Source organism: Pezoporus wallicus, unplaced genomic scaffold (genome assembly GCF_028554395.1).
Source record: "Pezoporus wallicus isolate ANWC-B61680 ecotype Strahan unplaced genomic scaffold, APGP_CSIRO_Pwel_v1 contig_8542, whole genome shotgun sequence".
Taxonomy (NCBI): Eukaryota; Metazoa; Chordata; class Aves; order Psittaciformes; family Psittacidae; genus Pezoporus; species Pezoporus wallicus.
The window spans coordinates 3,264,344-3,288,353 of record NW_026640148.1 but is presented as its reverse complement, the minus strand read 5'-3'; the positions used below and the strand labels follow the sequence as shown (position 1 = coordinate 3,288,353).

Below are 24,010 nucleotides of genomic sequence, written 5' to 3'. Positions count from 1 at the left end.
CAGGAGAGGTGTATCCACACCTCAGTGTGTACTGCAGCAACTGGCTTAGGAGGAGGGGGCAGTAACAGGTTTTCCTTTAAGTCCCTTCAAGGTGAAGGTGCTTCCTACGTATGATGCCAGTAAAGTGACAGCGAGTGGACCAGGTCTCAGTTCCTATGGCATACCAGCCAGCCTGCCTGTGGAATTCGCTGTGGATGCTAAGGATGCTGGGCAGGGACTCCTGGCTGTACAAATCACTGTAAGTAGCTACAGAACGAAGCAGGGGTGGAAACATCCTGTTCCAGGTGGGTGCGAGTGGCTCCTATCAAAAGGGTCCACAGCTCTTGGCTCTTGGTTAACCTTACACTCTGCAAATGCCCAAAATGAGAGAAATAGTGTCTTGTAAGATTATGAAAATGCTGGAATTTGAAATGGAGACAGCCTTCTAGCAAGGCTGGCTCGTCAACAAGGCCATGAGATAACATCCACACAGCATTACATGAGGATAAATTAACAAACAAGTCTCCCTCAAGGTTGCCAAAAGTCGTAAGTTGCTTAAAGAGATACTACAGGAATGTTTTTATTTGACCTTGTTACTGCTCTCCCTGAAATTTCTGGTGCCTGGACTCTGTGTCCTCAGCAGAGAGGTCCCTGGCTAGTGGGCCATAAAGCATATTTCTTAGCTCTGGCATGCCAAGGTCATGGCATGGCCGGTTGTACTTGCCCTTCTGCATTCTTGTTCCTGTGCTCTCCTGCTGGCTGCTCAGGGGCAGCGAAGCAGTTGCCTTTATTCTGGCATGCAAGTGGGCTCTTAAAAGATCCAAAATACTTATCAGAGCTCCTAGTCTGGCCATGGCTTTGAAGTTCCACAATTCCTGCACGGTGGGAGTGCATAGGTGATCCTCCTCACAGCATTTGTTTGCTTCTTGTTCTGATCTGTTGAATGTCAGATGTTTCACAAGCCTTGCTAAAAGAAGTAAGCTCTTTCATGCTGTACCTAAAATATCAAATCCTGTGCAGCTTACACTAGTAGTGTGTTAAGGGATAAAATACAGAGTGGGGTCAACATGTGGTTCCCTGTATGCAGACCTGGAAGACTTTCTAAAATGCTTCATGATTTGCAGCTGACGAGTTGTGCTGAAAGCTGAGGCTTGAAGTATCTCTCAGAAACATGCACAGTGATGATCTTGGTTGTAGATACAAAAGCTTAATGCTGAAGCTCAGATCTCTGTTGTTTATGTATCTCTTTAATTCTTGTATTCAGTCTGGCTTTTGATCTGTGCCTCAGGACCCAGGAAATGTTCTTCGTTTCCAGCAGTGATATGACAATGAGGCCCAAAACTTCTTCCAGTTAATATAGAGTTCGTTAAAACTGCTTGCTGCATCTTATAAACGTTCTTTTATCAAACAAGGGGTAGTTAATGATAGCACTGATTGTTTTATAGTGGTCTGATACCTTTTTGCTCCTAATAGTCTATTCCTTGTACTAGTCCTTGAGTGAAATATATTTAGCCCTCAAAAAGCTGCAGTTCTGTATTTGTTTCAGGCTATCTAAACATGGTTGTGAACAGATTTTCTGCCCTGCTAAAGGAATTCATAACTAACTTCATAGTGGCTAAATCTTCTGTTTTGCACTCCTCAGGACCAAGAGGGCAAACCCAAGAGAGTGGACATTCATGACAACAAGGATGGCACTTACACAGTCACCTATGTCCCTGACAAAACAGGACGCTATACGATTGGTGTTAAGTACGGTGGAGATGATATCCCATCCTCTCCCTATCGGATCCGGGCTTCTCCAGCTGGGGATGCCAGCAAGTGTTTGGCCACAGGTGAGTGCTGGCTTTTTTCTGTTGCTGTTGGTTATGCTTGGTAAAGCTGCCTTCTGAGCATGGTACAGTTGATGTAATGGGGGTAGAAGATGCTAGAGAGTTGTGTAATCCAGCTGCTCTTACAAGAGTGTTTTCCCAGTGATAAAGAAGTATCCACCCGGTCGGTGAGCAGGAATCTCTTGCAGTCTCTAGCAAAATCTTTCAATCTGCCTGGGTGGTTATAAACAGCCAGATGCAACTGAAGTCTGATGCTTGTTTTGGCCTAGATAAATCCTGCTGAGAAATGCAGTGAGGTTGATTTAAAAAGAACACATCTGCACACGTTCACTACATGATGCTCCTCGCACCGTGAGTGTTGCAAGAAGTTTTTGTTCCCAGCAAACCCAGAATTCATTCCAAGGATGTAAATACAACTTGGGCTGGCCACTGCGGCGCGTTGCCACCTCCCAGCCACCTAAAGGCTGCTCCCAGGGGGCAGAAGTGACAGGAACTAGTTACAAGAATGGCACTGAATGTTAAATCCTCTGATTTTAAAATAAACAAGGTGAGACCAAATTGAACAGGGAAACTTAATCTCTGGTGGCAGACATTTGAAAGAGCCCCGACACAGTGTTCACCTGCATCGTTCAGTTGGAGCATACCTGGTGCCTGTCCAGCAGCTGACTGCTTTCAGGCCTGCTTAAACAGAAATGTATTCCTGGCACAATGGAAAAAAGAGAGCAGGTATCCCCTTTGCTTCAAAATTTGTTTAAAAGAGGCCTTAATGGCTGAATGTGATACTCTTCCAAGCAAATTAAATTGCTAATAGTTCAAAATAACTGTAATGGAGGTTACTCTCAGACGCCAGCTTAAATTTCCTCTTTCCAAGAGGTGCCTCTGACTCTCTGCTGTAAAGCTGAAATACAATCACTGTAGGAGTAGATGCTGGAATACTGTCAAGGCAGGTTCATTGCCACTTGAAAATGAACCATTTACCTGGTAACAAGTGCTGGTCTGGCAGGTTCATTGCCACTTGAAAATGAACCATTTACCTGGTAACAAGTGCTGGTCAAAAGCAGGAGTATTAAGTACGTACTGCAAATAAGACTTAATAGTCGTCATTTAAACACAGCTTTCTTTAGGCTGGATCGGATTGCTACAATTTGAGCATTGTTTCATGATATTCTGTTCTTTTTGGATGTGTCTCAGAACAGTGGAAAATCATTTGTGGGTAATGTAGGAGGAAGCATGGCCATGGCTACTACTGTGCCCTTTTATAGCTGCTTACAGAGTGAGGTTTATGTTAAAGCGGTGACAGCTGAGTCGCTGGCCAGGAAGATGGTGCCTTTGGCCCTGCATAAAGGAGTATGATGATAAGAGCACGGGTTAAGGCACTGCTTTCTTCAAACTTAGCTTTTTTCCCCTCTGTTCTCATTCAGCCTCTCTGACTGCAGAGGAGAAGGAAAGCTGGTGCCTGGCTCTTCATGCCCCTGTGCTGATCAACACTATTAACCTCCCTTGTTACATGGTGTTTTGGGGCCATGCTTCCTAGGTGCTTGTGGGTGTCCTGCCTAGAAAAAATATTCCCTGAGCACTTTCTGTAACTAAATTGCCTTGTAGGTCCTGGAATTGCACCCACTGTGAAGACTGGTGAAGAGGTTGGTTTTGTGGTAGATGCTAAATCAGCAGGGAAGGGAAAAGTGACGTGCACCGTCCTGACACCAGATGGGACAGAAGCTGAAGCAGATGTTGTTGAAAATGAGGATGGGACTTACGATATCTTTTACACCGCTGCCAAACCAGGAACCTATGTGATTTATGTCCGCTTTGGTGGGGTGGACATTCCCAACAGCCCATTCACCGTCATGGTAAGCCAGCTCTGCTCCGGAAATACCTCCCACTTGGATTCCTGCTGCCACATTTTATTTAGTGATAGGTTAACTCTGTGTGTAAATGTTTCTTTAGGCATTCATTAGACTACTAGGAGCTAATGAATCCTTGTTACATGCAGAGCTTATTTTGAGCAGGCACTACAGTTAAGTGAAGAGGGATAGAAGCCACCACAAGATGAAGACATGGCTTCTTTGAACAAACGAATTTTTCATTTCCTGACCATGTAGTTCCTGTTCTAAATGATGTAAGGGTGGTTGTAATCAGCTTCTACAACTAATTACTTCAGCTCTCGTCAGATACAGTGCTCTGACTTGTCTGCGTCTCTTTATAATGTTGACCGAAAAATAAGGAATGGTCTGCTGGCAGATCCCAGGGAAGCAGGCTGTTAGCTCACACTTAAAAATGATTTGCAAGTGCTAGTTAAACTGTTATAGACAAATCACTCTCCTTCTCACCATGTTCCTTACAGTGTGCAGTACTTCAGCATGTTTAGATTTAAAAAGCAAACAAAACTATAGCCCTCCCGAGGAGCAGATTAGGTGCCTCTCAGGGCTCACAGAAGCCCTTCATGTGAAGAACAGCTCTCTGTGTTGGGAAAACAAGTCTTAGACTTGTAATCTCAGCTGAGGGGGCTTCCAGCACATCTCAGTCCATGAAGCCAGATGGCTGTATTTGTGCTGGGTCCGGCTGGAGCTTGCAGGCAAGTCCCTGGTGCCAGGCACAGTGGCTCTTCCTACCTGCCACTCTGGAGGATTGTTGCTGGTGTCTCTGAAGGTTTCTGCAAGAAAAATGACTCCCTTGGTCACTGCTCAAAGCTCACCACAGGAAATGCCTCTTGAGGTCAGGGAGCCCGCTCCCAGCCAGCCAAAATTCCCACTTCCTAGCTGACTGATACAGTACGTGTTTGACTTGGGTGTCTCAGCTGGGAACACAGAACAGCAAAGCAGCAGTATTTCTGTTTTGCGTTGGTTTTCCAGTGGAGTCTTTCCACGTATATGTTTCCAGTGGATTATTTTGTGTGGATGGTTTGCAGTGGTGTGAACGGGCAGTAGTGAGCCCAGCAGAGCTGTGTTGCATGAGTGTAAGCTCCAGCCTCTCTCATTGGGTGAAGTGGGGGAGATGGGGAATTTACAAGTCATCCTCTTGGCATGCCTGGTGGGAAGGGAGGCTGCGCCACGGGAAAACACATTTGATGCCTTGACAACGCTATCCCAGCAGTGAATCAGAAGAATAGCTTTGCAGCTATGACTTGATGTGGGCTGGGTCAGTCACCCAAGTGCATGAACTGGGAGCAGCCTTCCCGTGGCAACAGCCCCCCTGCCTCCTGGCTCGCTCACTGTGCTGTGCTTGGAGACTTGCGTCTTAGGTGTAAACCTTTCAGTTCCCTCCCTGCACCAGACCCATAGAAAAGCAACTCTGAAATTCAATTCCACCAGTGTTTAGGCACTGCTTCCAGCTTCCCTTCCAAGCTCCCAGCAACAGCACATACTGGCTGGTGTCTTCCCCCCATGCCCAATGCTTGTGGATACAGGCAATGTCCCAGCTCCCTGGCTGAATTTAGGATCCTTGCAACGGTGAGAGGACTGGGAGGGCTTCATGGTGGGAGGAAGGTGTTGAGCAGCTTGGAAGGAGCTGCAAGTTCTGTACTGTGAAAGGCAGGACTGCCTCCATGCCGGAATAACAGCTAACCTGCCTTTACCCCTGCCCAGGCTGTAGATGCAGATGATGCTGCCGTGCGGTCGCAGGAGCCAGTGGGCACCTCCCCCCCCGGATTCCGCCCTTGGGTACACAATTTTTACATTTTTCAGCTATTTTTCCCCATCTGTGTTCCATTCCAGATGACAGCCCGCTTCTTGGGACTGCTTGAATTGCTCTGGTCATTGTGTTCATTCTTTCTGTTTGATGAATTGTTCTTGGGATCCACACCTTGTTTTTTCTTTGCTGCTTGAAGGGAGTCTTCAAATAAACTCTCATTTAAACACGAAGAGGATCATTACACCTACAGCAGCTTCTACTTCTGCAATGTCTACTGTTGGCAAAAGCAACCCAAATGCATCGCTTTGTTTTCACAGTCAAATAGCACAGTGTCTTGAGTCCAGAGTTGCATTGTGAAACTTGTTTCTTTTGTCCATTTTGTGTTGCAATCACTCTGCCCATTCAAAAATCACTTTCTCTTCCAGGCCTTAAGCAACTAAATCCTTTCAGATGGAGCCACTTTGGGTCTTGTGTGCGCTACATTGTGTTCCATCCCTTTGTGTTCCATTTTATCTCTCACTTTATTCCAGCATGTCTTCCATTGATTCCGTGTTTGATTCGCTCTGCTCTGTGGTGTGGTGGTGTTGCGAAGGAGAGCTTGGCCAGACGCTGCTCTGGTTGAGCCCAGTCCTGTTGCTGCTGCGATAATCACCGCACGCTCTCTTCTGCTTGTGCTCACGGTGGAGTTGCTCAGTGTTCGTTTGAGTCTACCCTCCTTTCTGAAATGACCCATCCTTTTGCTTCCTTTAGGTCACAGAAGAAGCGTATGTCCCGGTTGGAGACATGAACGGCATGGGATTCAGGCCCTTTGATATGGTTATCCCTTTTGCTGTAAGGAAGGGAGAAATAACAGGTACCTGGAGTATGCGTAGCCTCTGGGGGCAGTTTTGCTTTTTATGAGCATGTTTATCCATTTGCAGCTAACAGTCTGGGTGGTCTAGACTGCATGTGGGGAATGATTGTATCCTGCCAGCAATTTGGTTGTTTAATTTCACGTCAAGTGGCACCCACTGAGGGATGAGTAGGATACGCCCTGCTGATGGTGTGAGTTAAATGAGGGGATTCTTGGTGCTGCCGTGGTCCTCAGTGCTAGGCTATGAGCTACTGCACCGTAGGACCTATTGCTGCTTTTTCCCCTCTGAAGCAGCTACCTGCATCCTTGATAAGCTCCATTATTTATTTTGTGCAGATGCTGCAAAACAGTCTAATCCTGCATTCCTGTCATATACCTCCTCCAAAACAGGTGACCCCTCTTCCACAGGTCTGGCAGCTGAGAGCATCACCCCAGTAATGCCTCAGGTGTACTAACCTTCACACACGGGCTGTGTCACCTCCTGCCCTCTAGCTCAGCAGTCCCATCCCAAGCCCTGGCATGTCCCTGCTGAAGGGACAGTTGATCTTTCCTTTATAAAGGAGCTGCTGGAGAGGGAACGCCTTGTGACGAGGTAGATCAGAGCTTCCCTGGGACTGGCTGTGGAATTTTCAGTGGCTGAAGCAAATAGCTCTGCCTGTAGAGTTTGTCAGGTCACAGGACTGTTTGCCAGATGTCTACCACTGTGTTGCATTCATGTAGCTTAAGTAGAAAACATGTCTGGTTAGTGTTCCCATTCGTCTCCTATTTGTGCCTGTGGGTAAGGAATTTAACAATTTAAAATGCTTGTTTTAAATGGCCAGACAATTCTCTGTGGGTGGGAGAGGGGAAGTAGGCAGCTTCTCCTTCTGTAACTCCCATGGTGGCTTTTTGTAGGTGAAGTACACATGCCCTCTGGAAAGACAGATACTCCAGATATTGTGGATAACAAAGATGGCACAGTAACAGTGAGATATGCTCCTATGGAGGTCGGGCTGCATGAAATGCACATAAAGTATATGGGAAAGCACATCCCAGGTGAGTCTGACAAAGCAGGTGAGGAAAATCCAAGTGCAGTGTCCTGGGGATGTATCTGCTCCCTGGTGAGGTTTCTGTAGCTTACTTGTATACACTGCAGTAAGAACTGCCTGAGATGTCTTACTATTCAGCAGCAGTTCATCTGCAAGCAGTCTAGAGAGCAACTAAAGCAAAGGAGTAAGTGCTGGCACATGTGAGCCTCCATTGTGGTTTAATAGTACCAGCCAGGCTTAAAATGGAGCTTAGTTTTGGAAACCAGCTTTTGTGGCATTTTTATTATGAAGAAGAAACGTACAATTTTCTAACCACCATTTTTTTCAGGTTGAAATTTACTGCCATGCTGCTCAACAAAACTAGTGGGTACAGTGTATGTTTATCCTTAAAACTGCATTGGCATAAAATCTCCAATCTGTGGGGAGGACTCAGTGGCTAAAACACTATAGTTACTCTTTCCATCTCATTGCAATAAAATAAAACACACATGCACACTAAGCTGTAATCTTCCTTTCTTCCTGACTGCTTCTTAACAAGCAGAAACCACTGCCTTTCATTCCTTTTCTCTTCTCTTCTTTTGTCCTTACTTCACCAGCTCCCCAGCTGAAGCTGTGCCTTGCCTGGAGGCTGGCGCTGCCCCACAGTTCTCTAGGCATGCTGCTGCATGGGGCCAGGACAAAAAGGGGCAGATCTGTAGAAGAATGTGTAGACATGAGATAAAATACCTTCAGCACTGCCTGAACTGGGCTGCTGGTTCTGTTTCAGAAACAAAGGTTAACTTTGATTGAAGCAGGAGGCTCAATAACTTTGATGCATGGTGCTACTTCAGTATCTTCAGCACTTTGTATGTATATAGCACCTCCATAGGTGCCAAGCTGTTGGATGTATTGGTTCAGTAAGACCATCACCCTGCACCTGGACAGGATGATGTGCTGTAATGTTTCCTTCTTGAAGGCTGTCATGAATCAAACTTGCTACTTTCACAGCTGCAAAATCTAGCTTTGGCCTTAAGAGCTATCTGTGCCTTTTTTTGAAACCACTGTTGGCTATTGGTGACTGTACTTTTTGTTCTTGTGCATCAGCTTAGCTAATCGGAGGCTGACAAATACGGTTTTGGATACCCTTCAAATTTGCTAGTTCAGGTTCATTGAGTCTGACAATGTGCTGTGCTATTTTCTAATTCTGAGCTACTAAAATTCAGGATCTGTGCCTGAACTGAAAGCCTGCTTCTGAGTCATGTTCTGATTTAATGTGCTAAAAATAAACTTGTAATGAATAGGACCCTTTACAGCATCATTGAAGCTTATCTCTGGTAATTTGAGTAGCACTTACTTTGTCATGACTGAATGTGGAACAAATTGTGGCGAAGTATCTTTTGGAAATTAAAAGGGGAGGCTTATCCATTTTTTTTGAGTACATTATAGTCACATAAAGGTTCTTCAAATATTAAGTAGTGGGAATGGTACTGAAGAGCATGGGTGTCAGTAAGCATAAGAATAAGATCCTGTTGGGTTAGAGCAGTTCAATGTCTGTTTTGTTCTTGCAGTCCAGGCCACTCATCCTTCTTCTTTTGTTTGTTCCCCCCACCTCCCCTTTTTTTCTTTTTCCTGTAGAGAGCCCTCTGCAGTTCTATGTGAATTATCCAAACAGTGGCAGTGTGTCTGCTTATGGGCCTGGCCTCATTTATGGGGTTGCAAATAAACCAGCAACTTTCACCATTGTCACAGAAGATGCAGGAGAGGGTAAGTCTGTTCTTTAAAGTCATCCTACCCTAAACTAGGAGCTTCTTGGAAGTTAGGTGCATCAGTGTTGACTTGTGTTAGTCTGTCCAACTGTAAATCTTTGGTGTGATGCAGATGACTTGTGCAAATATCAGGTTGTAACTTGCAGTAAAAACTGTTCTCCTACCTCTTCCTGATAGTAGTCGATGTACCCTGTGGTACAGGGTGCAAATGGTATGTTAAATTAAAAATAAACTGAAGGCAGCTTAGATACAGTGGATGTTGACTCACTGTTAGGTAAATCTAGCAGACTAAATAGAGCTTTGGTCTTAGTGGATTGGCTTGAGCTCCTTTTACTGCCTTTCTTTGAAAACATGCATCTAAGCTGCATTTTCAGTACCAAGCACTGGATCTTCCCCTTTGGACCAGGTCTTTGGACTTGGTATACACAAAGATGTACGTAAGTGCTGTTCTCCTTGTTTCCTAGGTGGGCTGGACTTGGCTATTGAAGGACCTTCAAAAGCAGAGATCAGCTGCATTGATAACAAAGACGGGACATGCACAGTCACGTACCTGCCTACTCTACCTGGGAACTACAGCATCCTGGTCAAGTACAACGACAAACACATCCCAGGCAGTCCATTCACGGCCAAGATCACAGGTATGAAGTTTAGACTTCTGGAAGCACTTCATAATGAAAATTAACCTCTGATAGCATGAAGGACCTGGTTTGTGGCTGAAACGTGAAGTCCCTTGACTTGTTCTGCACTTAACTTTGTGATAATTTCTGACTCATTTCTCTTTATGTATTCAGATGATAACAGAAGACGGTCCCAGGTTAAGCTTGGTTCTGCTGCTGACTTTTTGTTGGACATCAATGAGACTGATCTCAGTCTCCTGACAGCCACCATTAAAGCCCCGTCAGGTCGTGATGAGCCTTGTCTTCTGAAGAGGCTACCCAATAACCACATTGGTAAGCTCTGACAGTCATGAGCTGAGAAGGTAGTATAGTAGAGTCTACTCCAGTTTGCTTTGCTACATAAAATGACTCACTTCCCTGTGCCTTCCTAGAAGAGTATTGTCAAACTAAGTAGCTGAAGTTGTTTGGTACCATTGGCCAAAGACAGAAGAGTATGAAAAATGACCTCTTGTGTTAGCTTGCAGGTTGTGATTGAAGTACTTCTTGTCAGCATATGTGAATGGCTTTGTGGCCCAACTGAGAGCAGTATGTCAACATGTATAAAGAGGGTGCTCTTTCAGTATTTCACTTCTTGGTGTGATTAAGGCATTTGAATCAAGTATAAATGCATAAAAAGTGAGTAAGTTTGTCACATTTCTCTGCTTCGTAGGAATCTCATTCATTCCACGAGAAGTGGGAGAACATCTGGTTAGCATCAAGAAAAACGGGAGTCATGTACCAAACAGCCCTGTAACAATCATGGTGGTCCAGTCTGAGATAGGAGACGCCAGACGAGCAAGAGTTTTTGGACGTGGCTTGGTAGAAGGACGAACCTTTGAAATGTGTGATTTCATTGTAGATACAAGAGATGCAGGTTAGTTGCATCACAAAGGGACTGTGAGATGCTATGGGAGATGTGTTAAGCATGCACAGTCATTATTGCTTGTTATTAACTGCAGGCATTGCTGTTAACTTCTAAAATGCTTTGTGTTGTCTTGGCGGATGTCTTCTGTTATAGCCAAAGCACTGTCACTGAGACACTGATGAAGCTTTTCTTTCATTTGATTGTGCTTGTTCTGGTGGTGGTGTGTACAGCAACAAGGAAATGAGGAAGATATTTCCCTTTTGGTTTAATGTGGAGCCTTGGCCACAGTCTTTCAAGCTAACTTCACAACATTAATTAAATTAAAGACATATGGTCAGAGCATTTTAGATGCTGAATGCATTCTTTACTTTGAATATGCACTAAGGACTATGAAAATGTTGTTATGGTATCATGCAACTCCCATATGTCTGCTGTGATGCAAACCTACTGGCTAGCTACTGCTATGGTTTTGGACTATTTTATGTCAAATTTATAATAGGACTATGGAAATCTGAGGCTAACTTAGCTGTATTGTAGGTTATGGCGGGATCTCACTGGCAGTTGAAGGACCCAGCAAGGTAGATATCCAAACTGAAGACCTAGAGGATGGAACTTGCAAAGTGTCCTATTTTCCAACTGTACCTGGCGTGTACATTGTGTCCACTAAATTTGCAGATGAACATATTCCAGGTAAGCAGAAGCATTGGGAACTTTGTGGTTAGTAGACAAAAGCCTTACTGGCCAGTGCACTGGAGCTGCAGGTGGGCCGTGTCATCTGGCTTGGACCGTAAGTCTCAAAGATTCAAGAAGGTCCTACCAGTACCCTCCACAAGCAGCAGCAATCCAAGTTCTGGTAACATGGATGTATTTCACTTGGACCTGACTGCTAGCTGACTCTAAAACTTCCCCTATGATCCACTACAATTCAGAGAAAGCTTTCATGCCTCCCCTTATGCAGTGTGTAATGAGCAGAGGACGAATGACTTGCTGTGGTACTTACAGGCAGCCCATTTACTGTGAAGATAAGTGGTGAAGGAAGAGTTAAGGAGAGCATCACACGAACAAGACGGGCTCCGTCTGTTGCAACAGTAGGAAGCATATGTGATCTGAACCTAAAAATTCCAGGTAACCAATGTTGTCATCCTCATAACCATAACTTACACTTGTATAGCTTGGGTCTACCTGAAGCAATAGAAGTAGGAACTTCAGTGTTGTTAAGACATCCTCATATAAAGATAGTTGAGGAAAGAGACCCTGGTAGTGTGGTCTCTCTGAAGGGTTAAAAATAAACATAAACTTGATTAGCATATAGGGAAATAAGTATCCGGGAGGCCTTAATCTATTCTGTGTCCAGGAGGCTGGAGAATGGGTTGCACAGCTCACCCTGTCTCCAGGGTTTTAAGATCATCTTGTTGGCTGATAAGTGTTTGTACTGCTGTGTGTCAAATGTAAATGATACAGGCCAGTCTTAGCTGGCTTAGGCGGTCTCTTCACCTGCCTCCATAACACCTGCTGTAACTGGACAGGCTTGCTGCTCAGCCACACACAGCATACAATCTGGCACCTACGTGCCTCTTCTGTCATTTGTACTGTGTGAGCTCAGGTCCTCCTTCCAAAAACAAAATACCGAAAACATTTGTCACTTTCTAATCTGCATTTATTTTATTCTCTTGTTAGAAATTGATTGTGGGGATATGGCAGCCCAGGTAACTAGTCCCTCTGGGAGAAACTTTGATGCTGAAATTGTAGAAGCTGACAAAAACACCTATTGCGTCCGCTTTGTGCCACAAGAAATGGGAGTCCACACTGTGGATGTCAAATACAGAGGGCAGCCGGTGCCGGGCAGCCCTTTCCAGTTCACGGTGGGACCGCTGGGCGAGGGAGGAGCCCATAAAGTGAGAGCTGGAGGCCCAGGGCTGGAGCGCGGAGAGACAGGTGTCCCAGGTGAGTCCTCTGCTTGCACTAGGGTCCAGTGCCGACCATGTGCAGGTCTGCAGCACAGTGCCTTGGTTTCTACTGACCTGTCCTCTGAAAGCTTAAGCAGAGGTTAGTGTAACACTGTAGGTTCACCCCAAGACAGGGAGAAATAATAACTGCTGCGTCCTGCAGATACAGTCTGGAACAGAAAGCAGTTTCTGTTTTGGAAACTGCTCTCACAGGATGAGCTTGAGCCTGTAAGGTGTGTTATATGGGCAGACAGGCTAATTCAAGGCTAATAGGAGCCTCTTGGAGAAACTGCAAAGTGTTATCACCCAGGGTGATGGGATGAGGTACCTTTCCTCATACACATAAGTATGGGATGCTGCATGGTCTGTTAGGAAGGAGCTGCAGCCCAGAAGCAGCAAATTGACTCTTATATGTGCTTTTTTGTGTTTCAACAGCCGAGTTCAGTATATGGACACGGGAAGCTGGAGCTGGAGGACTGTCTATTGCTGTGGAAGGCCCAAGTAAAGCAGAAATTGCGTTTGAGGACCATAAAGATGGATCTTGTGGTGTATCATACATAGTTCAAGAGCCAGGTACATACCAAGACCAAGTCATGCTGAAATAACACTGAATGCTACTTTCAAAGAAACTAAGGACACTCCCTGTTTCTTTTCTCCCTTCAGGCAACTATGAAGTGTCCATAAAGTTCAATGATGAACACATTCCTGAAAGCCCCTACTTGGTTCCTGTCATCGCCCCCTCCGATGATGCTCGTAGGCTCACTGTCACTAGCCTTCAGGTGAGACATAAGGAAACATCTCCAAAACTTACCACACAGACCGATTTCGTCCTTGTTCTCCAAGACCAAAATGGTTGTCCCTTCTTCTTAATAATAGCCTTGCCTGGGCTGGTGCTTGTTTTAAAACTTAGCCTGCAGCCAGAGAGAGATTTTTGGCAGCTGGCCCTTTGGTAACAGGCTGGTAGAGTTGGCCCAGCTCTAGCTAGCCAAAATATGAAGGCAGAAGGCTCACCTGAGTGTAATACTTGGGAATTAGGAATAAGAGGCTCTAGAAGGAGCACTGGAGGACGTAAAACTTGTCTTCCACCCACATTAGCCAGGGGAGAACTGAAACATGAATGTGATTGTGCTGATACTGAGTTACTTGATTGGCACATTGACTGAGGAGCAGGGTTTCCACAGGCGAATCAGTGCAGGGCTGCGTGGCTGGGATGTAGCTGCAGCCTTGCTGGAGCATTTGAGTGGGCAGATGGAGGGGGCCCCACCGTTAGCTCAGAGCACAGATTTGTGCTGGCTGAGGTCATGCAACCACAGTTGCAGCTCTGATGATTCATGAACAGTAGTGAATCTCAGAGTGAATCACAGCTTTGTAGTTGGTCTGGGCTCATCTGTTAACCTCACCTTAACCTCACCATATCATTTTGGTATGTGTGTGGCTGCGTACATTAAAATACAAGTGACATTAAAGGCCTGACTTAAATCTTCGAAGCCAGAACCTTGGATGTGAGCCTGAGAATCTGTGTCTAAATATATGGTACCTCAGTTCTCATCAAGGAGGATAACCAATTAGTACTTCAGTTGTGGTGATTTTTTGGATATATCCCAGCTGTGGCCCCCAGGAGTTTGTCTGGGCTGCAGGACTCCTCCACCATGGCAGTGTAAATGAATCACGGCAGTCTGATCTGATAATATCTCTTCTAACCAGGAGTTACAAGGGCGTTAATTAGTCACTGTGGTACTGATGTTTCTCTTGTGTTTCATTTAAAGACTCTTTGACAGGAATACTCACTTCAATTGAGTCTTGGAGAGGCAGATAAAGCTGAGTATTCAGTAACAGAGCGCAGTGGGCAGCATCAGTTTTTGCTAAACCCACATCAGGGACTTGCTTTATATATTGTACCTCAGTTCTACTCAGTTGCATTTATTTCCCTCTTCAGGATTTAGTTGAAAACGAAATCAGGTAAAGTATGTTAAGTGTAAAATATTACTGCTGGATAGCTGCAAGGGCTGCTCCGGTTGAGGACCGTTGCAGCACGGATGCTGAGCTGCCTTGCCTTCTGCCGATGGCCTGACACACAGCAACATCTGGTTTCATGATTTAAATTGCTTTCTTATGTTAAGAAGTCTTGTGGTGGCGTTCTAAATGCAGCCTCTTGCGGCAAATATAAACATGCATATTACTCTTTCAGACAACTGAATTATCAGAGGTTTTCCCCTGAATGAATCTGGAATGAATGAACAGGCTGAAAAATGGAGCTATAGCTTAAGCATCCTTTAAATCAAGTGCCTGAATACCGCAGGCTGACTTCAGTGATAACGGGTGATTAGCATCCTAAACCTGCCTCTGCCTGATTTGGCAGAGTTGTTGGCTTCCCATACTAGTGTGTTACCATGGGAAAAATCAGCCTAGCCAACGTGGGTGACTACTGAGTCAGCCACCCCCTGAGGGAGAGAGAGCTTCTGATCTGAGAGTAAAGACAAGTCACAGCTTTATGCCTTTTGTTGAAACTGAAAAAAAAAAAAAAAAAGAAAAAGAAAAACTGTGCAAAAGTGGTTATTTCCCTGCCACAAATCTTGTGCTGTCTGAAACGAGAAGTTTAGATTTGATAATCTGACTGTTGCATTCTCAGGAGTCTGGATTAAAAGTTAATCAGCCAGCATCCTTTGCTATAAGGCTGAACGGGGCAAAGGGCAAGATCGATGCCAAAGTCCACAGCCCCTCCGGAGCTGTAGAAGAGTGCCATGTGTCCGAGCTGGAGCCAGGTGAGCACGGCTTTACGTTGGTTGAAGCAAACTGGGTGACCTCCAAAACGCGCTCATGCCCCATAGCAAGGGAGTTCAGTCCCTTTGGCTTGCAAACAGTGTACCCAAGGGACAAGCACGTGGCTTGGAGAGTGACCTCATACTGTCAAGAGTTGTTTGGTCATATCTATGCTTTGCTAGATAGCTCCTGAAATGACTGAGGCCTAACTTGTGTAAGATACAGATATTTAAGTCTTGGCTTGCATCTATGATATTAATCATAGATGGAATAAGATGCGGTTGTTGAATTTAGCCAGGGAAGAAGTTTATTTTTCAAAGCTATGCTTCCATCTTTGAGTAATAGTTTATTTTTAACTTGCACTCCTTCATACGAAAGGCCAAGGAAGCTAAATATAAGCAAACACTACAGAAAGCTCAGCACTGATTTCAGCAACGAGCTTTTCTTTTTCTCTTGAAGCCTGAATGATTTATGGTCTTTACTACAGACAGCAGCTGTCTGGCTGGGGAAGATCAGTCCCTTCTCTGGGTTAACGAGCAATCAAAAATGTTAAATATCAGCAAATTGCTGGCTGACTTTATTAAATAAAGGTGTGGTGTCTGTGGAGTCAGAGAAGCCACTGGTAAGATTTGGCCTTTTCTTACCAGCTGCTTTACTTCTCTGTGCTGCTCCCTTGCCTGCTGACAGGTTGGGCTGTGATTAAGTTGTCATGTTTAGTGCACATGTGAGGCAAATAACACTAAAACTCACCCTGCAGACTAGATGACAGCTGAGATCAGGTCCTGGTAGACAAGGTGAAAGTGCAACTCATGACACCTCTTGTGATAAATACAGTGTTTTCCTACTTAAGTATGAGCTTAGCAGCTTGTGTTGCTGAGTTGTCTTAAGGTGAGACCAAAATATGTCAAAGCACTACAGAAGCCTTGCTAGGGTTGCTACCCAGCCCTGCAGTGGTTTAATTGCTGTTTTATTGTTCTCTCTGCTGTATCCTCTCTTGCAGATAAGTATGCTGTTCGGTTCATCCCCCATGAGAACGGCATCCACTCGATCGATGTGAAGTTCAATGGGAGCCACGTTGTGGGCAGCCCTTTCAAAGTGCGCGTCGGGGAGCCTGGGCAGGCGGGCAACCCTGCTCTCGTCACGGCATATGGGGCCGGCCTGGAGAGTGGTACCACAGGTAATCCTGCTTTTACAGCTCTGCTGCAGACCTGTTGGCTCTTGGATGTTGAGAGAGGCAGAACCTGTTCCTAGGCATGTACATGACTTTCCCTGCTAAGGCAGCTGAACTAACACATTCTCTGCTGACCTGGGCATAGGCTAATTCTGCTTTTCCGCATGCTCCTCAAGTCTTACAACCATCGATTGGTGAGTCTGCAGGTTATACTGAGACATAACAAACTTAAAGCCTCTGTAAACCAGCAACTGCAGCATGAGTTCACTTGAACTGGTTAGCAGCTGGGCTACGACTCTGCTGGCTAGCGTAGCTCCGTGTAAGTGCTCCCAAGGTGCTCTGGCTCCCTTCCACGCATGAACATGAACAGTAAAGGCTGGAGGCTTTTGTGGATGCAGATACTGAGTTGGCTGTCTAGCTGAAGGAGTCTTGTTTAACTTGCATACCCCTGTTACTTAAATGAGTGCAAGGCTGTACCCAGTTAGCTTTTCTTCAGTGCTTGCATCTCTAAGGAATGTCAAGGTAAATTTAATTTGATGTGTAAACTCCAGGGAGTATGGTGTATTGTTCTGTTTGTAGTGTGCTACACGTGCTTCAAATGCAGTGTGAATGCTGACTCTTCTTGGAAGTCTGACACTTATCTGCTGTGGCTGCCCCATCTGATAGTTCTCAACTCAAGAATGTAGGGTTTAGGGTTTGGTGGGTTTTTTTCTTATTGATATGATTTACTGCCTTAGTAAGAAAGTATGAAAACATTCCAGGATGTGCACTTTGGTTTATTTAATTGTGTGCTCTATTAGGCCACACACAGGTGAACAGCAGTGTAAAACTGATAGTTTTTTACCTTTTGATAGGCAAGGTGATAGCTCATTCCTTTCACCCTATCTATTGATGTCTTTTGTGGACCCCATTTCATACCTTTTTGCTTCCCTGGGGGGAAAAAAATATAACTACTGCAGTTCTTTAGTCAAAGCTTCTGCTGTTCTGGAGAAACCCAGCAGTTGGTTTTGGAAACAGGCAGCCATACTGTCTAAAAATAAAGATACTATAGCCTGTGCTGCTTTAATAGGTGGAAACAAAAGCACTCATTAATACTAGCCACTGATGCATCAGGGACAGGGCGATTTTTCTTCATCTATAAAAGCGCTCGGGGTTGTTTGTTTTTAATCTAAATAGACTTTAACTTCAGCAAAGTTACTCTGTGCCCCCTTGTTGAGTCCTGCCGGCTGCCAAAAGCTCAGTGCCCTGGGAGCTGCTGCGCAGCAGTTTCTGAACAATGATCTAGTGTAGAGGTTTCAATAGCCGGTGGCTGAGCACCTGAAACGTCCCCGCAGGAGGGATGCATGTCTGCAGCCTCCAACAAAGCAGGCTTTCATCTGGGGCACAGGGAAAGAGCAGTGACATGGGAGCAAGAAGTCTTCAGTGAGAAGCTGCGTGTAGCTTGCTGGCTTTGGAAATTAATCTTCCTCTAGTTGAGCAGCGCATGTTGCCTCACAGGCAGCACCAGTGAGATTTACTGCTAAAGCCCTGGAAGATGGTACAATCATCTGTGGGAGCTGGGTTCTTTCAGCGTTGTGACACAGCAGCCTCTTGTGTGGAGGAGAGGCTAGGAACTTCTCCCTAGTTCACCACCACGCCTGCATGCTTCAGTTGCATGCATGAACTTTCCCATAACCATCCTGGTTTTGACTGAGCTCAAGCACTTATTCCTCCTTAGCAGTGTCTCATAAAACAGCCTAAAGATCATAAATATTTGAAGCCAGAGTTCGACAGTAAATTATTTGGGGGCTGAAAGTCTGGCTTAATTTTTTCTTGTGTTCCTGGCATTGTGTCATTGGCTTAGTATTAGCAGCAATAATTCAGCTGTGTTAACCAGATGCTGTAATTAAACAAGCTTTTGTTTCCACAAACTGCTTGGAGTGCTGCTGCCAAGCAGTTCAAACACCCATCTCCTCCAGGAGATCTCCTGTCCCTTGTCTCTCTTGCTTTCTTGTGGGCTCTTCACTGCTGATTTATAGTCCAGGCAGTGAGATGGCTCTGAGTTTTCCCAAGCTTAGCCTTGCAGGAGGCTGGCTGTGTTGGCGCAGGCTCCAACACCCAGCAGAAAGGCTCTTGTTCTTAGAGTTTTCTCTGCAATCCAGTCTTTTGATTCCAAATTACTTCCATTTTGTCCCTGAAGGGCTCTCATGACCCATTCTCCCACACAGTCGCATAACTGGAGCAGAGGAGGGAGCTGAGTGCTGGTGGGGAGGCTGCTGGGGTGCAGAGCCCCATGTGAAGATGCTAGGGGTGTGTGTGTGCTGTCCCTCCCTATGTGCAGCCTTGTCTTGTACTGAACTACCCATCCCTGTGTAATAACTGAGGCTGTTTGTGTAACCTTGGGTGTGAGGAGTGTTTCTTACTGTGCTACATCTTTCTAGGATTGCAGTCGGAGTTTTTCATTAACACGACCAAGGCTGGTCCAGGTACCCTGTCTGTTACAATTGAAGGGCCATCAAAGGTGAAAATGGACTGCCAGGAAACTCCAGAAGGTTACAAAGTCATGTACACACCCATGGCTCCAGGAAACTATTTAATTGGAGTTAAATATGGTGGACCTAACCACATAGTGGGCAGCCCCTTCAAGGCAAAGGTTACAGGTAAAAAGCTAACCGGTGTTTACTGTGTGCCTGAAGTAGTTTGTGTCATTGAGCAAACACGTCCCTCTGAGATAGTGAGGCATTCAGGTCTAGATGCCCAAAAGCATGAGAAGAGAAACATTTCTCCCCATCACCTCCAAAGCCTAGATGAGGGATCTCAGGAGAGGCGACAGGAGCATTAGCCACAGTGTTTGCAGCTTGACTTAGTGGAGTGCTGTAAATGTTGCATGGGGGAATATGAAATCCTGACCTAGCGCTAGGATGTTGCATTGGTAGAAGGAAAATATGATGTATTTACCCCCCCCCCCCCAAAGCCTGAACCCTGGTCACCTGCAGCATAAGTGATGTCCCTCTTGGTCTCATTTTGGTGGTGCAGGTGTCACCTAAGCAAAGGTCAGTAATGTCTGGGAGGCTTTTAGATGATGTGAGGAAGGCTATTTAGGAAGCTCTTTCTCTCTCCAGTGCTGTGTTTAAGTGCAGACTGCAATTCACCTCTACTGCTGCCCCTGAGCTGGGGAGCCCTCTCCTGGTGCCTGTGGTGCAGTGATGTTCTTGGGAGCGGATGGCAGGGCCTGCACCTCCCTGAGCTGGGACATGCTCTGCCTTCAAAATGGGTTGTTGCAAAATTGCACCTGCTTTTCTGCCAACTCAAGTCATTTTTGGCATTTGGTGATTGGAGCACAATTAACTCTTCTTCAGCAGCCAGCTTTGCTTAATACATCTTGAAGATCCTGTGGTCCTTTAACCACTCGAGGGCTCTGGGATGGGGTTGTTGCCAGTGTTGCTCAAAGATGTTGGCTTAAAGTCCCAAGAGGGAAATTGCTCCTCTCCAAAAATGCATTTTGGATGCAGAATGTGCTAGTCATTAGGAGGGTTTTGAAACCTCCTTGTAAACGCCTTTCAGATGGGGTGAATCTGATTATCTGAAACCTTTTCTGTTTCCAGGACAGCGACTGGTTAGCCCAGGCAGTGCTAACGAAACTTCTTCCATCCTGGTAGAGTCAGTTACAAGGTCATCAACTGAAACTTGCTATAGCGCCATTCCCAAATCCACCTCGGATGCTAGCAAAGTGGTTTCTCGGGGAGCAGGACTCTCAAAGGCTTTTGTGGGTCAGAAAAGCTCCTTCTCTGTGGACTGCAGCAAAGCAGGTATGAGTATAGGAACCAGATGGGACTTTCTGTTTGCCTAAATCAATTTGAAGAGTTAAAATTCAGAGATTGAGAGGATGATTTAGTTCTAAAGAAAAACTCTAAATGCTACATGGTGCTCACCAAATCAGTCCTGATATAGAGGCTGTAAAGATGCCAGTTCGTTTCCACATGGCTTTATCTGAGCCAGGTGCACCTGAAAGAAACCACAGGGTTATGGCATGAGAACAAACAGGTTGCTGAACTTGAGCAGCCCTCCTGGTGGATTGTAGCATGTGATGCAAAGTGTTCCCGTCAGCCTTGAGAGCTGATCATTATCCTCTGGGAGCATTGCGGTGGTAGGATTACAGACCAGCCATGTTCACTGGTCTCTGCTATTAACTTCTAACCAAGTACTTGACCAACAGTGCCTGCTCGTTTTCACAAGCACTGTTAATGTCTCCTGTGCTCTAGTTAGTTAGTGGTAGCCTCTCAGGTCTTGCAAAATACACAAATGAGCCCTTGCCTCTATGAGGTTGAAGGCTTTTATAAATGAAATTCCTTCTTATACCAAATTACTTTAACCATACCTTAGACTGCCACTCTGTGAATTAAAACAACAAAATCCTTGTGTTATGGGGCTAATAAATTATGGTATAACCATGCTTGTTTATTTAGGCTTAGCAATTCTAACAGTCTGTTATTTTGCTGTAGGTTCAAATATGTTGTTAGTTGGCGTCCACGGGCCTACAATACCATGTGAAGAGGTATCCATCAAGCATTTGGGCAGCCATCAGTACAACGTAACGTACGTCGTCAAGGAAAGGGGTGACTATGTTCTGGCAGTGAAGTGGGGTGACGAGCACATCCCTGGGAGTCCCTTCCATGTCACTGTTCCTTAAACTCGCTGGGCATCGGAATCGATCTTTGTTTGCAATTCAGATGTAGGGTTATACTGGGTGCAGTCCTGTTGCGAAATGCGGTATCTAGATACACACGGCTCACATTTCAATGCAGTCAGACATAAACTCTGTAACTTCATTTTTTTACAAGCATTTCACTTCTATCCTACTTACCAACCTAATGCCAATCTATTTAATGTCCTCCTCAAATTGTACTTTGGCAGTACTGTCTGGGTCACTGTTAATGTTTGGAGAATCATGTGGATAACTAGACACTAATTTCCCTTGCGGATGTTAAAGACTTTAGATGTTAATCAAAAACTGGAATTTGTCTCTGTAATTGGATATCTTAACTACTGATTTTATTTGACTGGAGACTTTACATTTTAGTTATGGAATATGACATGGGCTGTCCCCAGTTCAAATTCTTTTCTGTAAAGAAATGAGGTAAAACTGGTACTATAATGGGTGCCTTTGTATACTTGATCAATTTTAACGCTTAACATGATAAAAAGCTACTAAAAGTGGCTTTACCACTCGAAATGTTTCTGAAAATGCTTTGCTAATGGTTTACATTTAGGAAAAGTTTATCTTTTATAGCAAACCAAAAGCAGACTGAAAAAGACTTCCTGGAAGCTTTCAGCCTTTCTAAACTTTGTACGCTTTGTAAATCTAGACAGGTAGCTTGTTGGCCATGATGCGGTTTTTAATTAGCTTGGGATTCTGCTGAGATTTCTGTGACTTTACAGCTAACTCCCCACACTCTTTTTCATTCATTTTAAGAACAACTCCTGGGTTGGCTGGGTTAAATAAAGGCCCTGGAGGCTGCGGGCCAGGCAAGTAGCTGAGATGGTGCAAAGAAGCCAGCCTGGGGATGGGACCCCAAATCTGTAATTGGGTATCGGGCAGGAGGGAGGGTGGGTGTATGAATTTACCAATCACAGCAATACCAGTCAACAAACTTGCCTTTGGTGCAAGTCATTTTATTGTAGCTCAGTCCAAGGACATGCCTGAAGCACGCTCATCTCTCTTAAAATTCCCCTTGCACCACAAAAGGCTGAGGGATGGGGAAAGAAAACTTCCTTATTAATTTGTCTGTCTGTCCTGGATTACTCCATGCTACTTCCCGAGTCCATATCTGAGTTGCTGTCAGCTGCTGGGGCTTTAGTAAACCCTTCAACTGAGCTTTAACTCTGCAATTAGGAGAAGGTAGGATTTGTTGAGAACCCGTTGAAACGTCACTGTCTGACCCTAGGGAGAAGTTCATGCTTACTGTTCTGTAGTTATGTGTGGATGCACTACTCTCCAGCACAGTCATTGGGAAAATAAAGGAAGGTTGGGTTTTTTTTTACTGTGCTTTTTTTGTGCCTTAATGTGAAATGCTCACTACATTGTAAACTAGGAAGTAAAAACAAAATAAACTGGAATAAAATGCAGGATTGTAAAATTGTATCTTATAACTTATTAAATAGAAATGTTTGCTTCATTAAAATGTGCATGTTAAAACCAACATTGGATTCTTTTCATATGTAGTCAGTAAAGCTCAAACTACAGCAAGCAGCAGCTTCAGGCAGCCCAAATAACCCCATGCCTGTGAGCTGTGCAGGTAGGTGGGCATAACCTGTTATCGGTCTGATCCTGAGGCACTGCTGGCACTCACTGGCTCCTCAGGCTCCCTGTGGTTGTTTGCAGAAGGTGTTTCCCAGCAGGATGCTGTACCTGGAGCTGGCTGGCTCCGGCACAGGGCCATGGAAACCAGCAGATGTTTTCCCAAACATGGTCCCGCTGGAAGCCCTGCTGAAACCTGAGACACAGCGGTTACCAAAGGCTCCCCTGCCTTGGGTTTATCAGATTATTTCCTTTTTATAGTTAGCTGTGTTTCATTAGCTGTGTGCTATGTCAGCCTGAGCCTCCCGTTTCATGTTGCTAAACAAAACAAACCCCAAAAAACTGGATGCAGCTGTTGGGTTGAGTAAACCTCGAGAGCCTCGTGCCTCTGTAATTCCTAGTTCCCAATAAGCCTGGGCTTGTCTGGCCGCCTCTTGCCTGTTACCACTTGGCACCTTGGTCTAATCATGATCTGAAGTTAATGGGAGTTGCCTGTGAAGCTGATGGACCCTGATTGTTACCTTGTCTGAGGTTGCCGCCAGCAAAAGCAAGCAATTCTGCGTTGCCTGGGCACTGACAACTGAGGGTGGCCACAAAAATGGACTTGCTAAGGGGCAGCAAGCATGGGGTGGTGGTGATGACACGAGGTTTTGGTGCAGCATGGCTGTATTGATCTTCTTTGGCAACAAGGTCCGGCCAACTCCACCAGCTCTGGCAGCTGAAGACTGACTTTCTGTTGGGCACGAAGTGGTGTTTGGGGGGGGAAACTGTGCTGTGCATTTGGTCTTTGGCACCTTGGCAAGGGTTTTCATTTGCAGTTCCCACCTTAGCAGGCAGCTCTAGGGCTGGGGTATCGCAGTACTTGGTTACTGGTGTGCCAGTGCTTCTTGCTCAGTAGACTTGCAATGGTATGAGGTGCACTTCATTATTCATGGAGGACTGGCATGGGTTTTTTGCCGTTAGCTGTGGAAGTGTTCTTTTCTGCCGGTTTGATTAAAATTAAGTTCTTGCTTCCATCTGTTTCTGATGGCTGTCACTGGCCAGCAGTATCTTGTATACTTGGGTGTTGCTCAGAACTGAGAATAGCATTTTGTGTTGTGCAGCTCTATTACAGAGATGCAATCAGGAACATCCACCACTTCTAATCAGTGCTTGGCGGCTCCTGGGGAGAAGTGAGGTGGTTAACAGCCCACAGTGCACTTAAACCTGCTGACAGCACAGCCCTTGCTTTCTGCACCACGCACAAATGTGAATGGATGCCTTTTGTTTTA

General features: G+C 45.3%; 1 protein-coding gene across 3 annotated transcripts in view; it reads left to right on the top strand.

Annotated features, from left to right (window-relative positions):
* The window catches only part of FLNB (filamin B), a 70,893-nt gene extending 48,252 nt beyond the window's left edge, over positions 1-22,641 (top strand). Inside the window, exons 27-46 of one of the 3 annotated variants that reach the window (XM_057417579.1) lie at positions 82-238; positions 1,622-1,811; positions 3,411-3,658; positions 5,393-5,467; positions 6,189-6,291; positions 7,186-7,326; positions 8,934-9,062; positions 9,529-9,702; positions 9,856-10,014; positions 10,391-10,594; positions 11,123-11,275; positions 11,588-11,710; positions 12,263-12,529; positions 12,967-13,104; positions 13,195-13,310; positions 15,161-15,293; positions 16,292-16,468; positions 18,883-19,101; positions 20,047-20,250; positions 20,944-22,641. In XM_057417579.1, the coding sequence (XP_057273562.1) occupies positions 82-238; positions 1,622-1,811; positions 3,411-3,658; positions 5,393-5,467; positions 6,189-6,291; positions 7,186-7,326; positions 8,934-9,062; positions 9,529-9,702; positions 9,856-10,014; positions 10,391-10,594; positions 11,123-11,275; positions 11,588-11,710; positions 12,263-12,529; positions 12,967-13,104; positions 13,195-13,310; positions 15,161-15,293; positions 16,292-16,468; positions 18,883-19,101; positions 20,047-20,250; positions 20,944-21,131 (3,298 nt within the window). In that variant the 3' untranslated portion in view covers positions 21,132-22,641. The remainder of the gene's footprint in view (positions 1-81; positions 239-1,621; positions 1,812-3,410; positions 3,659-5,392; positions 5,468-6,188; positions 6,292-7,185; positions 7,327-8,933; positions 9,063-9,528; positions 9,703-9,855; positions 10,015-10,390; positions 10,595-11,122; positions 11,276-11,587; positions 11,711-12,262; positions 12,530-12,966; positions 13,105-13,194; positions 13,311-15,160; positions 15,294-16,291; positions 16,469-18,882; positions 19,102-20,046; positions 20,251-20,943) is intronic. The other 2 variants (XM_057417581.1, XM_057417580.1) reach the window with 2 other exon arrangements.
* The last annotated feature ends 1,369 nt before the right edge of the window (positions 22,642-24,010 follow it).